Source organism: Miscanthus floridulus, chromosome 2 (genome assembly GCF_019320115.1).
Source record: "Miscanthus floridulus cultivar M001 chromosome 2, ASM1932011v1, whole genome shotgun sequence".
Taxonomy (NCBI): Eukaryota; Viridiplantae; Streptophyta; class Magnoliopsida; order Poales; family Poaceae; genus Miscanthus; species Miscanthus floridulus.
Window position 1 is genome coordinate 32,017,109 of NC_089581.1, and position 14,043 is coordinate 32,031,151.

The 14,043-nt window shown below is 47.9% G+C and overlaps 1 protein-coding gene across 6 annotated transcripts; it reads left to right on the top strand.

Annotated features, from left to right (window-relative positions):
- Positions 1–8,119: 8,119 nt before the first annotated feature.
- LOC136538362 (probable transcription factor At4g00390) lies at positions 8,120–12,147 on the top strand. 6 transcript variants are annotated; one of them, XM_066530339.1, is made up of 3 exons: positions 8,120–10,305; positions 10,428–10,955; positions 11,327–12,147. In XM_066530339.1, exon 1 carries the CDS (start codon positions 8,322–8,324, stop codon positions 9,441–9,443), a length of 1,122 nt encoding a protein of 373 aa, XP_066386436.1. In that variant the 5' UTR covers positions 8,120–8,321; the 3' UTR covers positions 9,444–10,305; positions 10,428–10,955; positions 11,327–12,147. The 6 variants fall into 6 exon arrangements, with proteins under 6 accessions (XP_066386436.1, XP_066386435.1, XP_066386438.1 ...); XM_066530338.1 differs by having other exon boundaries at positions 10,428–10,575; positions 10,673–12,147; XM_066530341.1 differs by having other exon boundaries at positions 10,428–10,546; positions 11,198–12,147.
- The last annotated feature ends 1,896 nt before the right edge of the window (positions 12,148–14,043 follow it).

The window sequence follows — 14,043 nt, forward strand, 5'->3', positions numbered from 1 at the left end:
TACCTTCCCATCTGCATGGGGGAACATGTTCGAGCATGGCTCGAATTCCTCCCGTACGACAGCATTCGTGACTAGGCAGACCTCAAGAGGATCTTCGTCGAAAATTTCTAGGGGACACATGTCCTCCCTAGAAACTCCTAGGACCTCAAGAGCTGCCAGCAGGCGCCCAACGAGTCTCTACGAGATTACATCCGCAGGTTCTCAAAGCGGTGCAACTCCCTACCTAATGTTGTCGACACTAACGTCATTAGCGTATTCCTCTCTAGTATAGCCTATGATTCCCTGATCCACAAGCTTGGTTGCCTAAAGCCCCGTACCACCCGCGACCTGCTTGACATCGCCACGAACCATGCCTCCGGCGAGGAGGCGGTCGGAGCAATCTTCAACGGAGGCCAAGACAAGGGTAAGGCCAAGAGCGAGGACCAAGATGAGGGCTCCTCCACGTAGATGGCAAGAAGAACAAGAAGGATCAGCACTGAACGACCAACTTCACGTTGGTCACCGTAGCTGATCGCGTAGGCAAGCAGCCCCAGTAGGGCCTGCCTGACCACTTCGACAAGCTCATGGATAGCCCATGCACCAACCATGCTTACCCCATCAAGCACCTCTACAAGGACTATGAGCTCCTTAAGCGTTTCCTGCGATAGGCCAGAGGGCCAAAAGAAGAAAAAGGCAAGGAGGCAATAGCCAAGAAAGGAGGCATGGCGAGCAAGGATGGGGATGGCTTCCCCGACCTCGAGGAATGCATCATGATCTTTAGGGGATTCGATGCTGTCTACTCCAAGCGCCAGCACAAAGTGCGCTACCGAGACACATGTGTCATCGAAACGGCTGTCCCCTCCTTCCTTTGCTAGTCAGAATCTCCGATCACTTTTGATCAGAGGGACCAACCATCCCATGTCGCTAGATTGGGATGCTACCCGCTCGTCATTGACCCCATTGTCCATAAGAAGTGCCTCACCAAGGTGCTGATGGACGAAGGCAGTAGCCTCAACATCCTCTACATCGACACTCTCGACACCATGTGCATCCCCTGATCGGAGCTCCGACCGGTGAGCTCTCCCTTCCATGGTGTGATCCTAGGAGCGGAGGTGTACCCGCTTGGGTAGATTGACCTGCCTGTCATGTTTGGTGACTAAGCCAACTTCCGCTCGGAGGTGCTTATGTTTGAGGTGGTGGACTTCTCGGGGTCTTACCACGCCATCTTGGGGCGGCCATGCTACGCCAAGTTCATGGCGGTCCCCAACTACACCTACCTAAAGTTGAAGATGCTAGGACTAAAGGGCGTCATCACTATGGGTAGCACCTTCTCACATGCCTTCACATGTGACCGTGAGCATTTCGAGCTCACCACTACCGTCATCAACTCGTCCGAGCTCCCACAGCTCGGGGAGTCATCAACCCCAGCAGTCCTGGTCTACAACAAATCAACCCCCTTGATGGCCTTCTACCCACTCGAGGAAACTAAGACAGTGGGGATCAACCCCACTGATCCAACCAAGATGGTGTGGATCGGGACCTAGCTCCCGGCCAAATAGGAATGCGAGCTCATTGACTTCCTGTGTGCCAATCATGATGTCTTCGCATGGAAACCATCTAACATGCCAGGCATACCACGGGATGTCGTTGAGCATGCACTATGCCTCATCCTAGGCTCGAAGCCCTCCAAGCAATGCCTGCACCGCTTTGACAACGAGAGGCATAGGGCCATAGGCAAGGAGGTCACCAAACTCTTGGTAGCCGGATTCATCAGAGAGGTATTCCACTCTGACTGGCTTGCCAATCCTGTTCTTGTTAAAAAGAAGACCGGGAAATAGAGAATGTGCGATGATTATACTGGCCTCAACAAAGCATGTCCAAAGGATCACTTTCCTTTGTCATGCATAGACCAGATAGTCGACTCTACCTCAGGATGCGAGATCCTCTCCTTTCTAGATGCCTACTCAAGCTATCACCAGATCACAATGAAAGAGACTGATCAGCTCGCAACCTCGTTCATCACCCTGTATGGTTGTATTGTTATGTAACCATGCCCTTCGGTCTAAAGAACGCTGGCGCCACTGTAGCATCCGGTTTTAAAGACAACCAGATACACACTATATGTGAACCCAAGAAGTCAAATCTCATATATAGCCACAAATAAGGATAATATCAAAAGACAATACTTATTACATAACGTATTAGTAAAAGAAAATAACCTCAGAGTAAAGACAGCGGAAAGTTGACTCCGATCTTCTGGCGAAGACTCCAAATCCACAGGGATGACTGACTGGTTGACCATAAGCCTAACTCCTCCAAACCAGCAATCTGGTACCCATCCAGGATTTTTATCCAAGTATAGAAAAGTAAAACAGGCGTAAGTACATGTCGTACTTAACAATTATATCATGGGGTTCATGAGGCTCAAAAGGGCTGACAATGGTTTACTGCGATTAGCTTTAATAGATCATCTTTTTAAGCAATTGAGTAGCAAAGAATTTATCATTCCCACAAACACATGATTAGGTAAACATGAATAATGTATAGCATAAACAATTGATCGTTAGTACCATTATCCATTAGTGATCATCTCTATTCCATAAGGGTCCAAGGCCACTCGTGTCCGTGAGCACGGCTGTTATAATAATTTTACACTCTGCAGAGGTTGTACACGTTCACTGTGAGTCGTGATTTACCCTTTTGCCCGAGGTAGCTAATCTCTTGACCCACTTCCAAGGGAGGTCGGCAGGGTTCACTATGAAGCCTTTCAAAGAATTCGTCTAACAAGTTAGGGCCGCTAGGCGTATGTGGCCCATCTCTAGGAGTGGCACGCGTGGGCATCGCAGCACGGTACACACTTCCCAGCAGCAAAGGAAACATACCCTGCGCCTTAAAGGTAACCACTAACAAGCTAGAAAAGATCCTCATACTGAGCTAAAGCTAGAGCCATATGGCCCTCACAGCTGTACTGTAAGTCCCGGATGATCGCTTACAGATAAGTCCTTAGGGAGAGGAATCTGAAGCATATAAACACTCCATCCCCCTATTTCCATGTTACTAAAAAGTCATGTTTTAATGTTTATTGCATATACCATTAGTCAAGTTACAAGATCATGGTTTAGTTAAGCACTAGCAAAAACTACCCAATGCAATATCCCGAAGGTTTCAAGGTACAAGTTATCAAATATCTAGGATATCCTATTTGGCAACAAGGTAGACACATGCAATATGAATTAAGTGTTTAAATGTGAATAGGTAACAAGAATAATCCCATGCTATACTTGCCTTAACTTGCTTTACACACCGATCCTTCGGTAAGCTTTATCTTCAATGTCCTTCTTCTTCTTCTGGATCACCACGTGTATCTCACCGACTGGACAATCGTAGAACACCACACAAACATCCATACACATACATGCATAGCATATAGTTGCATCTATATCAAAACAGTACACCAATCATAGAAAAATAAGTGAAAAAGACTGAAATACGATTCTACGCACTGCTACGAATACACAATCGCGAGAGGCACGCTAATCGGAGCTATAGTTGAAAAGTTACAACTACCGAGAGATTTGCTTTGTACGTGGAAAAGAAAACTATAGGCTTCATTTATGTTAACTATATGATTTCATATATAAAAGATATTTTATAAACAATATGGATTGATTTAAGTTAATTTTAGATTTAAATTATAAAACAAAAGTAAAACAAAATCATATTTTATGTATAAACGCTAGTTGCATAATCATTAATCAAGATATGATTTAAACTATGATTTTTATGAAATAGCAATATAGTAAACACTATTACTAACATGTAAATCTCGTCGTTATGAATCCAACGTAACTTGAATGGACTATTTCGGAGTTGAAATGAATAAGTTACGATTTAAATAAGTTTTACTTTAATTAAATAATAGATTAAATCTACTCATGAATTTCAAGTGTTGAAAACATGCCTAACAGTTGTATAAACATGTAGATAACATAAATACGATCCAAACGCAATTTGAATGGGTCAAATCGGACTTAAAACACAAAAGCTATGCATGAAATAAGATTCAGTGGCATTTCTGTAAATATTTGAACTCATTTTTGAATTAAAACAATTAAAATCTGAATTTAAACGGTTATTGGACTGGGCGCACTAATTCTAGAAACTACAGGGTCTAAAGTGAATAAAAACAGGACTGAAAAACAATTATTTTGAACTGATCTAGACTGCGGGTTAATTCACCAAAAACAGGGGGGCTATTATGCAAAACTGGCATGGCTTGACTGGATGTTGACCCGGCTGCTGACCAGGCCACCACGTGGCAGCACGCTATTGGTGCGGTTCACCACGCGTACGGTGGACGCAGTACGCTGGCGCTGTGGACCATGTCCACGAGACCGTGGTGGGCCAGTTACACACCGGACCAGTGTGTTCTAATCCTAGCCATTCACGCAAGATCTAACGGTGAGCGATGCACAGGAGAATTTCCACCGGCTGCGTAGTCCCACCGGTGAGGGCGTCATGGCCGGCGGCGAACCGAGCTTGGCGGTGGACGCTGGGGGGGCGTTCTGGACCTCCTCGATTGAAACAAATTGTACTGGGATGATCCACATGAGCGCACGAACACAAAGGACACAACGCAGAGATGGGGTACTCGCTGGAGCATCGGGTCCGCAGCGGTGCCATGACTGGTGGCTCGGACGATCGGTGCTATGGCGTTCTAGTGCTCTATTTGATGAACAGAGGCCATGGGGAGGACGAGTAGCTCACCGAGATTCGGATGGATGTGGTTGTAGAGTCTGAGAGGCCTCGACGGGGCGATTCGACGACGGCGGCGATGGCTGGAGAGAGAGAGGGCGCGGGTGAAGGAGAATTCGAGCCAATCGTGACCAAAATCAAGAGGTGGAGGTACCTACGGCTGCGGGAGGTCACAGCGAATCTCGGAGTGGCGTCGACGTCGAGTTCTGAGGCGCGGGAGGGGTGGATTGTCGGCGAGGGGGGTGCTTAGACGTGAGTAGAGGAAACAGGAGAAGACGGGGGCTCGGCTAGAGCTTTATAGGCGTTAGGCGTTGCGTGAATGGAAGGAAAGCAGGGCACTCGGGCGAGATTGGTTGCCTTCCTTACATGCGTGGAGGACCGGTGGCTTGCCAACGTTGCAGCGCCATCGCCGGGACGGAGGAAGGAAAGAAAATGCGCCGAGGAAGAAAGGAAAGTGAAGTGGGCGCAGCTGACGGATGGGGCCAAGTCACAGCGAGAGAGAGCGAACGGCTCGTGTGGGTGGTGTAGGTCGAGCGGGCCGTGTTGGTGGGCTGCGCCGCGCGGAACGGTGGGCCGCCGAACAGATCAGGCCGAGCAGCTGCGCGAGGCAGGCCAAAGGAGGGAAAGGAACGGGTAGCTGGGCCAGGCGGCTAGCTGGGCTGAGCATGGGAGGGGAGGAAGGAAAAGGGCCGGCCAATTCCTGGGCTAGGCTGAAAAGGAAGGAATGAATTTCTTTTTCAAAAACATTTTTCCTATTTTGTTTTCAAAGCCAATTCAAATGTAAACCAATGCAAATTCAAATAGAGTTTTAAACATACTCTTCATCTCAAATATAAATGAGCAATTTTGGTAAATTTCCAAAAATAAACTTTTCCATTTTTTTAATCCTCTTATTTTCAATTTTTCTTTTCTTTTATTTCAAAGCCACTTTTAATTTCATTTTAAGAGCATTTTAACAATTTTGACTTTTCAACCACTCAACCAATGAAATCAAATGCAATGGCATGTATGCTCAAACATGTTGCTACCTTATAATGAATTTCAAATTAATGAAATTTTTTATTTTCCTATATTTCATGTGCACAAAAATTCCAACTTAAATCATTTTAACTCTATTTCAAAAGAGGCAATTTTTAGGGTGTTTCAACCACCTACCAAAGGTGCATGCAGTAATGCTTCACCGATCAAGTTGACCTGCTCGATCAGCCTAATCAAGCCGAGCGGCCGAAACCAACAATTGCCGTCTATGTTGATGACATAGTGGTCAAAACGACTCAAGCTTGTGACCTGATCGTGAACTTGGCTACGACATTTGCGAACCTCCAAAGGTTCAACATCAAATTGAATCCCGAAAAATATGTTTTTGGGGTTCCAAAGGGGAAGCTACTTGGATACATCGTGTCTGAACGCGGTATCGAGGCCAACCCCAAAAAAATCGTGGTCATCTCCAACATGGGCCCTATACGTAACGTCAAGGGTGTACAAAGGCTCACCGGCTGTCTGGCCGCCCTAAGCCGGTTCATCTCTCGGCTCGGCGAGCAAGGGATGCCTCTCTATAAGCTACTAAAAAGGATAGACATGTTTGTCTAGACTAAGGAAGCACAATAGGCTTTGTAGAGCCTCAAAGCATCACTAACATCGGCCCCAATCCTCGTCGCTCCTGAATGGGGAGAACCCCTCCTCCTCTACGTCGTGGCAAGCAACCACGTGGTAAGCGCCACCCTAGTCGTCGAAAGGGAGGAGCCAGGACACCACCTTAAGGTCCAACAACCCGTATACTTCGTCGGAGAGCTACTCACTGACCCTAAGGTCTGGTACCCCAGGTGCAAAAACTCCTATACGCCGTGCAGATGGTGACCCGGAAGCTCCTGCACTACTTCACCGACCACGAACTCGTGGTCGTCACTTCATACCCGCTAGGAGACATCGTCTGCAACCACGACGCCACGGGATGAATCTCCAAGTGGGCACTCAAACTCATGGGCCACGACATCAGGTATATCCCCCATACCACTATGTAGCTAATTTTCAGGGTGCTTAGTGTCTAGTGGAAGACGAGCGCCTCCAAAAATGTGTTATTTCGGGCGGTTCTACCACAACAATAATCCTCCTCGGCAAAGTTGTAAAAAATATGGGTGAATTCACAATTAGGTATCAAATAAATGGCAAGAACACCAATATCTTTTTTAAAACTCCAAGCAGAACTATGATTTTTCAAATATAAAGTGCCTCCAAATTTTTTGTGATTCTAAAACCAAAGTATTTTACAAAATAATAGTATATAAAAAACTTAGTCTGATGGGAGGCTTATCCCTTTATCGATAAGCCGACTAGATTAGCTTTGAATAGGGTGGAACCAACTAGTAAACCATTAGTACTCTTTCCGTTCTAAATTGTAGGATTATACTATTTTGATTTTTCTAGTTATATTGTTTTTGTCGTAGACATAATATGTATCTAGATACGTAGCTTTACTTGTATCTAAAAAAAGTTAAAATAACGTAATCTGGAGGGGTGAGCAAATTTGCCTCATGCAAGTTTGTCTAGAATCCAAATAGCTAGTCTCACGTGACTTCTTGCTCCACAAGGTGAAGCAAGACTTAACAAAAAGAACTAATGGTCTGTTTGGTTCGATTGTTAGGTGTGAAATGATACTTTTCAGCCAAACATAACACGGTCTATTTGGAACTTATGAATTTCATAATAATTGTGCAGGAATGTCATCGAAATTAGTTCATTTTACAGGGAAAAAATACTGAAATAGAAAAAATTCAGGCATTCCCATCAGTTATCACCAGCCCACCGCGAGGCACCGAGCACCCGGCTCATCTACCGCTCTACTGTACGCGCGCATGATACACGCCGCTCGCAAAGACCGCCCAACGCTCCCCGCGCCGCACCAGACGACACCCTGGTCCGCGCGTCAGCGAGCCACAAGCCGGCAAACCCACTCGAGCACGCACGGCGGCACGGCATCGCCCACCACCGGCCACGCCCAGAGGCAACAGAACCCACGGATTCCGGGCGAGCCCACCAATCTCCCGCACCTAAATTTTAGCGGTTGTCCTATCAAATATTTAAGTATATATATGAAATATTAAATATAGATTAATTACGAAATTAATTATATAGTTTGTGACTAATTTACAAGATGAATCTTTTAAACCTAATTAGTTCATGATTTGACAATATGATGCTATAATAAACATATGTTAATGATAGATTAATTAGACTTAAAAAATTCATTTCGTAAAGTATTAACGAATTATGTAATTTATTTTTTTTATTAATATCAAACATCTCATATAACATCCTTCCAATATATCTCCTAAATTTTTAGTCAACCTACTCTGAACACGACCTACACCCAATCGGTTCCCCTCCGCCCCTATCCCGTCCCGTCTCGCCCTAGCCGTCTCCATCCCACCACCTCCCCCCGTCCGTCCGGCCGGCAGCGCCGCGCCGTGCGCGACCCAATCCACCACGCCAGTTCCCTCCCGTCCCGTCTCGTTCTCGTCGCACCTCGCCCCGCCCGCCCGCAGAGAGAGGGGGCGCGCTCGCTCGATCCGTGCGCGCCAGCCAGCGCCATGGCCTCGGACCAACAGGCCCTCCCGGTCCCGGTCCCCGTCCCCGTCCCGCCCAACCCTAACCCGACCGCACCAGCCGACCCGACCCCGCCCTCGGCCTCCGCCGCGCGCAAGCTCCCCATCAAGCGCCGCTCCCCGCGGCCGTCGTCCTCGCCCCCATCCTCCTCCTCACCGGCCTCCTCCGACCCGCTCCGCGCGCCCGCGCCCGGCGGCGGCGGCGGCGGATCCGACCAGCAGCAGCCGCCCTTCAAGTTCCAACGCATCTGGTCCGAGTCCGACGAGCTCCGCTTCCTGCAGGGCCTCCTCGGCTGCGGCGCGCAGGGCCTCGTCTTCCCGCGCGACCTCAACGTCTTCTACGACCGCTTCTCCGAGTCCATGCCCCAGCCCTACACCCGCGCCCAGCTCTCCGAGAAGCTCCGCCGCCTCAAGAACAAGTTCCGCAGCATGTCTGCGCGCGTCGCGGGGGGCCTAGACCCGGCTCGCCTCGCGCCGCACGACCGCGACGTGCTCCACCTCTGCTCCAGGCTGTGGGACCCTGCCAACGCCGCCACGTCGCCCTTCGCGGCCAGCGCCGGAACGTCCGGGAACAAGCGCCGCCGCGCCAACCCGCGGGGCATGCCGCTCCCTCCCCCAGATGCGTCTGGGGATAGCAACTCCCATGACTACAATGGGATTGGCTCCTCTGCTCCCGGCTTGTTTCCGGATGGTTCCAATGGCGAGGATATGTTTTACCTTGAGCAAGAAAGCGGGCACCTCGGTGGTCATGAAGGTGCTGCTCTGGTAGCAGATAGCAGATTCGGTGTTATTGTGCAGGAGCAGCCTGAGGCCGTGGTTAATCTCCCGAATGGGAACAATGGAATTGGCAATGAGATGAATGTGGAGTGTAAAATGGTGGTGCCGTGCAGCAATGAGCATCGAATAGCAAATGCTGTCCTAGATGTGTTTGAGGAATGCCTGAGGGAGGCAAAGAGTAACGGGATTATCAATGGTGTCAATGTGGATGGGAGAGCTGAGGAAAGTGAGCTCTCCAAGCGGTGGAGAGCGCACAGGATGGATGAGCTTGATGTCTTAAGCCAGAGGCTGAGGTTGCTCGTTGAGTATGCTGCAGCGGCTGGGCAGTGAAGCAGAGATTTTGGTGGTTTTGGTGATGTGCCTCACCCTTTGCCCCATTTGTATAGAAGCTAGGTTATTGTGCTATGCTTTGTAATGTCTTCCTCAGCTGGACCCTTGCCTTTAGAAAGCCTACTATATTTGCCTATGTACCCTCGAGTTTAATTATTTGAGCATAATAATCTATGCTTTTAGCACTGTTATTCGCATGGCTTCCTGCTGTTGATATAGATGATAGCTCTGTTAATGTAGCTTCACGCTTTCACATTCCATTTTTCCAATTAGAAGCTGTTGTACTTGTAACTCGTTAGCAGTGAGAGAATAATATTATGTTTCCTAGTTAACCACTTGTTATCTCTTAATGCTTCTCTTATAGCTTCAGTACAATGTCTACATTCAGCCTGCTACGCTGAGCATGAATTATTTGCAAGCCATTGCTCCCTTGTTCGCAGCGCATCAACGCTTCCACCCTACCATGCCCACCCGCAGCGCCCGCCGGCTCCAATTGCTTCCCCTCACTCCGACTGCCTGCAGCCGCCTTCCGCCCTTCCCTCCGGGCTCAACAGAGCTCTGCCAGAGGACGATGGAGCTGCTTGGGCTGGCAGATAGGAGTGGTGGGATAGCGCCCTTCCCTTTTCTCCTGGTGGCGGCATGTGGGAGCAAGCTCCAAGGAGGTGACAGTCTCCTCTGCGCGATGCTGCCAGGGCTGGTCTCCTCCTTGCAGGCAATACAAGGTTTTGGTTGTGTGGGCTCTAGTGTCACCGTGGCGTTGGCCCTAGGAATCCATGGAGGAATAGGTGTGGCATCACCTAGCGTGGGCAGTGGTGCCGGAGAGGCAAGATCATCGCCACCTCCATCTCCGTCCATTTCGCTGGTATGGCGGTATCTCTAACCCGTTGTGGTGCAGGCTGCTGCCGCCACCACTATGATTGTTTTGTTTCCATCCAATTAGTTTTGTTCTCTCTGTTTTGTTCAGACTCATTTATGCTGTGATAGGAAGAGGCAGGCCGCACGTGTGGCTTGGTAGCTATCCAGAATGAGATGCTGGAGCGTGAGACGTCCCTGACGTAACATTGGGAGCAGAACAGAAACCGTGGACATCGCTGCCACCTGAGGTGAGAGTATGTTCAGTTTGGCACCTGAGGTGAGAGTATGTTCAGTTTGGCAGTGTTCACTTTAATTAGATCCACATTGCACTCGAAGTTTCAATCTGTTTCTTGGAATGGATGGGATTATTGCAGCTGTGCACTTGGGTTGGGAGTTCAACCGTTCAAGTATGTGCTACCAGTGTTAGTTTGTTTGATCAAGTACACTAGCCTTGAGAGTCAAGCTCCATAGTGCCAATGTAGAAGGATACAATGCATGTTCTACTGATTAAGATTAAGACCGCAGGCACTTGTATGTTTCTATATGTAATCAACCATGAAATGTGTGATAATTGTACTGGTAGGAGTACCATGCAAATGCATTCACTGGCTGAGTGCTATGGTTGAGACCAATATCAATTTTTTGTACATGCAAAAGGTGAAAATAATGACATGTTCATTTCAGAATTGGAGTTTTAATTGGTTTTTCATACAATGTTTACAGTATATATATGTGAAAGCCAGTATTTTAGATCATGAAAGGAAAAAGTAGCATTCCACTGTTCACTGTTGATTAAACAATAATTTGTACAAGTAGTAAGATATGTCAATCTAACTTAGCACATCTGCACTGTTGGCAATGGACTTTAAGCGCCTATCTAAACACGAAAATTTTGACAGTTTTCGTAAAGGAGCAAGTACAGCATAGCAGAATTTTGCCCCTCGTGCTCTGAGGAAACATATCAAGAAAATTGAGAAGAAATGCAATTTGTCCCATGACTACAATGTGATTATCTCCTCTGCTCCCAGCTTGTTTTCAGATGGTTCCAGTGCCGAATATGTTCTACCTTGAGCAGGAAAGCAGGCAACTGGGCGATCATGAAGGTACAACTCTTATAGCACACATCAGATTTGGTGTTGCAGGAGCAGCCTGAGACCATGGCTGCTCTGCCCAATCGGAACAATGGAATTGGCAATGAGATGAATGTGGACTGCAAAATGGTGGTGCCATGCAGCAATGGCACCGAATGGCAAATGCTGTGCTGGATGTGTTTGAGGAGTGCCTGAGGGAGGCAAAGGTTAACAGGATTATCAATGGAGGCGATGTGGATGGAGGTGCTGAGGAAAGCGAGCTTGCCAAGCAGTGGAGAGTGCAAATGATGGATGATCTTGACGACTTGACGTCTTAAGCCGGAGGAAGCCGTAGGCTGAGGTTGCTCGGCGAGGATGGATGATCTTGATGTCTTAAGCCGGAGGCTGAGGTTGCTCGTTGTCTAGTCGAGGATGCTGCAGGGGCTGGGCAATGAAGCAGAGTTTTTGGTTATGTATAGAAGTTAGAAGTTAGGTTGCCGTGTGCTATGCTTTGTAATGTCTTCCTCAGTTTTGCTCTTGCCTTTTCGGTCTACAAAGACTACTATATTTTGCCTCGGGCTATTATTGTTGAGTTTAATAATTGGAGCAGTACAATAATCTACGATTATTTGATTAGCATTGTTGTTCGCATGGCTTCCTGTTGTTGATGTTATTGGCTGATTCATGTGCAGGCTTTCACATTCGCAATTAGAAGCTAATGTACATGTAATCGTTGAAAGAATAATATTATGTTTTCTTGTAAGACTTCTGTTCTGAATGATTTCCCTAACATCTCAATCTTCACTTTAATATCTGCATTCAGCCTGTTACGCTGAGCAATTTTTCGTGCACTATAGTTGTCACAATATGCAAAACCGGCTAGGCCGGTATTTCCAGGTTGGTCCGAACATTCAAGACAACAGGCCGATTTCTCTCAAACCCTGTTGTGAATTTGTTGATTGTCCTCTCTCCTCTTCCAAATCAAATCAAATTTGGTAATGCTACCATTAAGACGACTGGAAGGCCGGACGTCTCGCTCCACTTACTACCATATGGGTTGCTCGTCTAAAAAAACAAAATCAACTCCCGCACGTCTCGCTCCACTCCTGCCCTTACCCCTTCCACGCTCCTCATCTCCTGCCGTAGTGCACCAACGTCCGGTGTCCTCCCCTACCGGGAGCCCCCAACACCCGTAGATCCAGCGGTCCTCTCCTCCACCCCGGCGAGATCCATGGAGCAGGAGCAAGATCCACTCGTCTCCGGCGAGATCCATAGAGGTGGTGCGGCGGTGTTGTAGGGGAGTGGACGACCCTCCTCCACCGCGGCATGGCGCCCTCTCCACCCCGGTGACGCCCTCTCTGACCCCGACGACCGAGCTCCCCCCACCATGGCGGCCATGGCACTCCTCGCCCCCAATCTCCCACCGTCGCCGCCGAGCTAAACCCGGTACTAGTGGCGGTGGTGCTCATGCGCCGCCGCTCACCACCGGCTCCGACCCTGATGGCTGAAATCGACCGGCCCAGGCTTTCCTTCCCCTATGTTGCAAATGTATGTTTAAGGTGTTTCAGTAGTTTCAAAGGTATGCTGCAGTTGTTTATTATGGATGTTGCAAAAGTAGATCGGGGGATGTCGCATATTTTGTAAGTGTTTGAAAAGCATGTTGCAAGCGTTTGTTCAAAATATTTTATCTGTTTTCATATGTATGTTGCAATCGTTTTTTATCTGAATGTTGCATATGTTTTCACATATATGTTGCAACGGTATGTTCCAAATATTTCAGCTGCTTCAGTCTTATGTTGTAATAAGTGTTTTTTCATGTTGCAATTGTTTTATCTGGATGTTGCATATGTTTCACACACATGTTGCAAGCGTATGTCCTAAATATTTCATCTATTTTAAATGTACGTTGCATTTGAGTGTTTCATGTTGCAAGTGCAAACCGCCGGCGTCAGTGTCCATGAGACGGGCACGGCCGAGCCACAACAACCGACGCGTAGAGGAGGCGCAGGCCGCTGCCGGCTGTGTGGGGAGGAGGCACAGGCCGCACGATGCTGTTGTGGAAGAGGCGGGGTGAGTCTTCCGGGCAGCCTAAAAGAGACGGACGCCACGTCGGTGTGGAAGAGGCGGGGGCGAGTCATCTGAGCAGTGTGGGCAGCGCATCTGAAGCGAGCGTGGGAAACAGAGCTGGTGCGGGTGGCGCACGAATCCAAGCGGACAGGACGGAGCAGCCGCGGGCGTCCGGACGTCCAGGGGTGCTAGTGCTGTCCAATCAAAGTTGGTGATGCCTTCATTGATTGATTCACACAGTTCCTACGGTCACAAACACACACCTAAGTAGACTTAAGCGGAAGCTCAAAGATATGAATTAAATGTAATGTAACCTTTCCTAGGGTTAAGATATCACTAGTTAAGGTATATAACATAGAGATTAGAAGGGAGATATATTTAGGTTGTAAACTTATAATTGGTATATAGGTCAATTTCTTTTCCATCGAAGAATTTGTTAGCGGCTTCCGTTCACCAATCTCGCTGGTCGGTTTTGGTTGCTCACATAAACATCACTCTAAGGATAGGTTGATGAGCCAATAATAAAACAAAAAAAAATCTGGATGGCTTTGGTTAAATTGAATGCGGGTTTTGATATGGGCCACGTTTGGCTTGCTGAATTTTGGCTG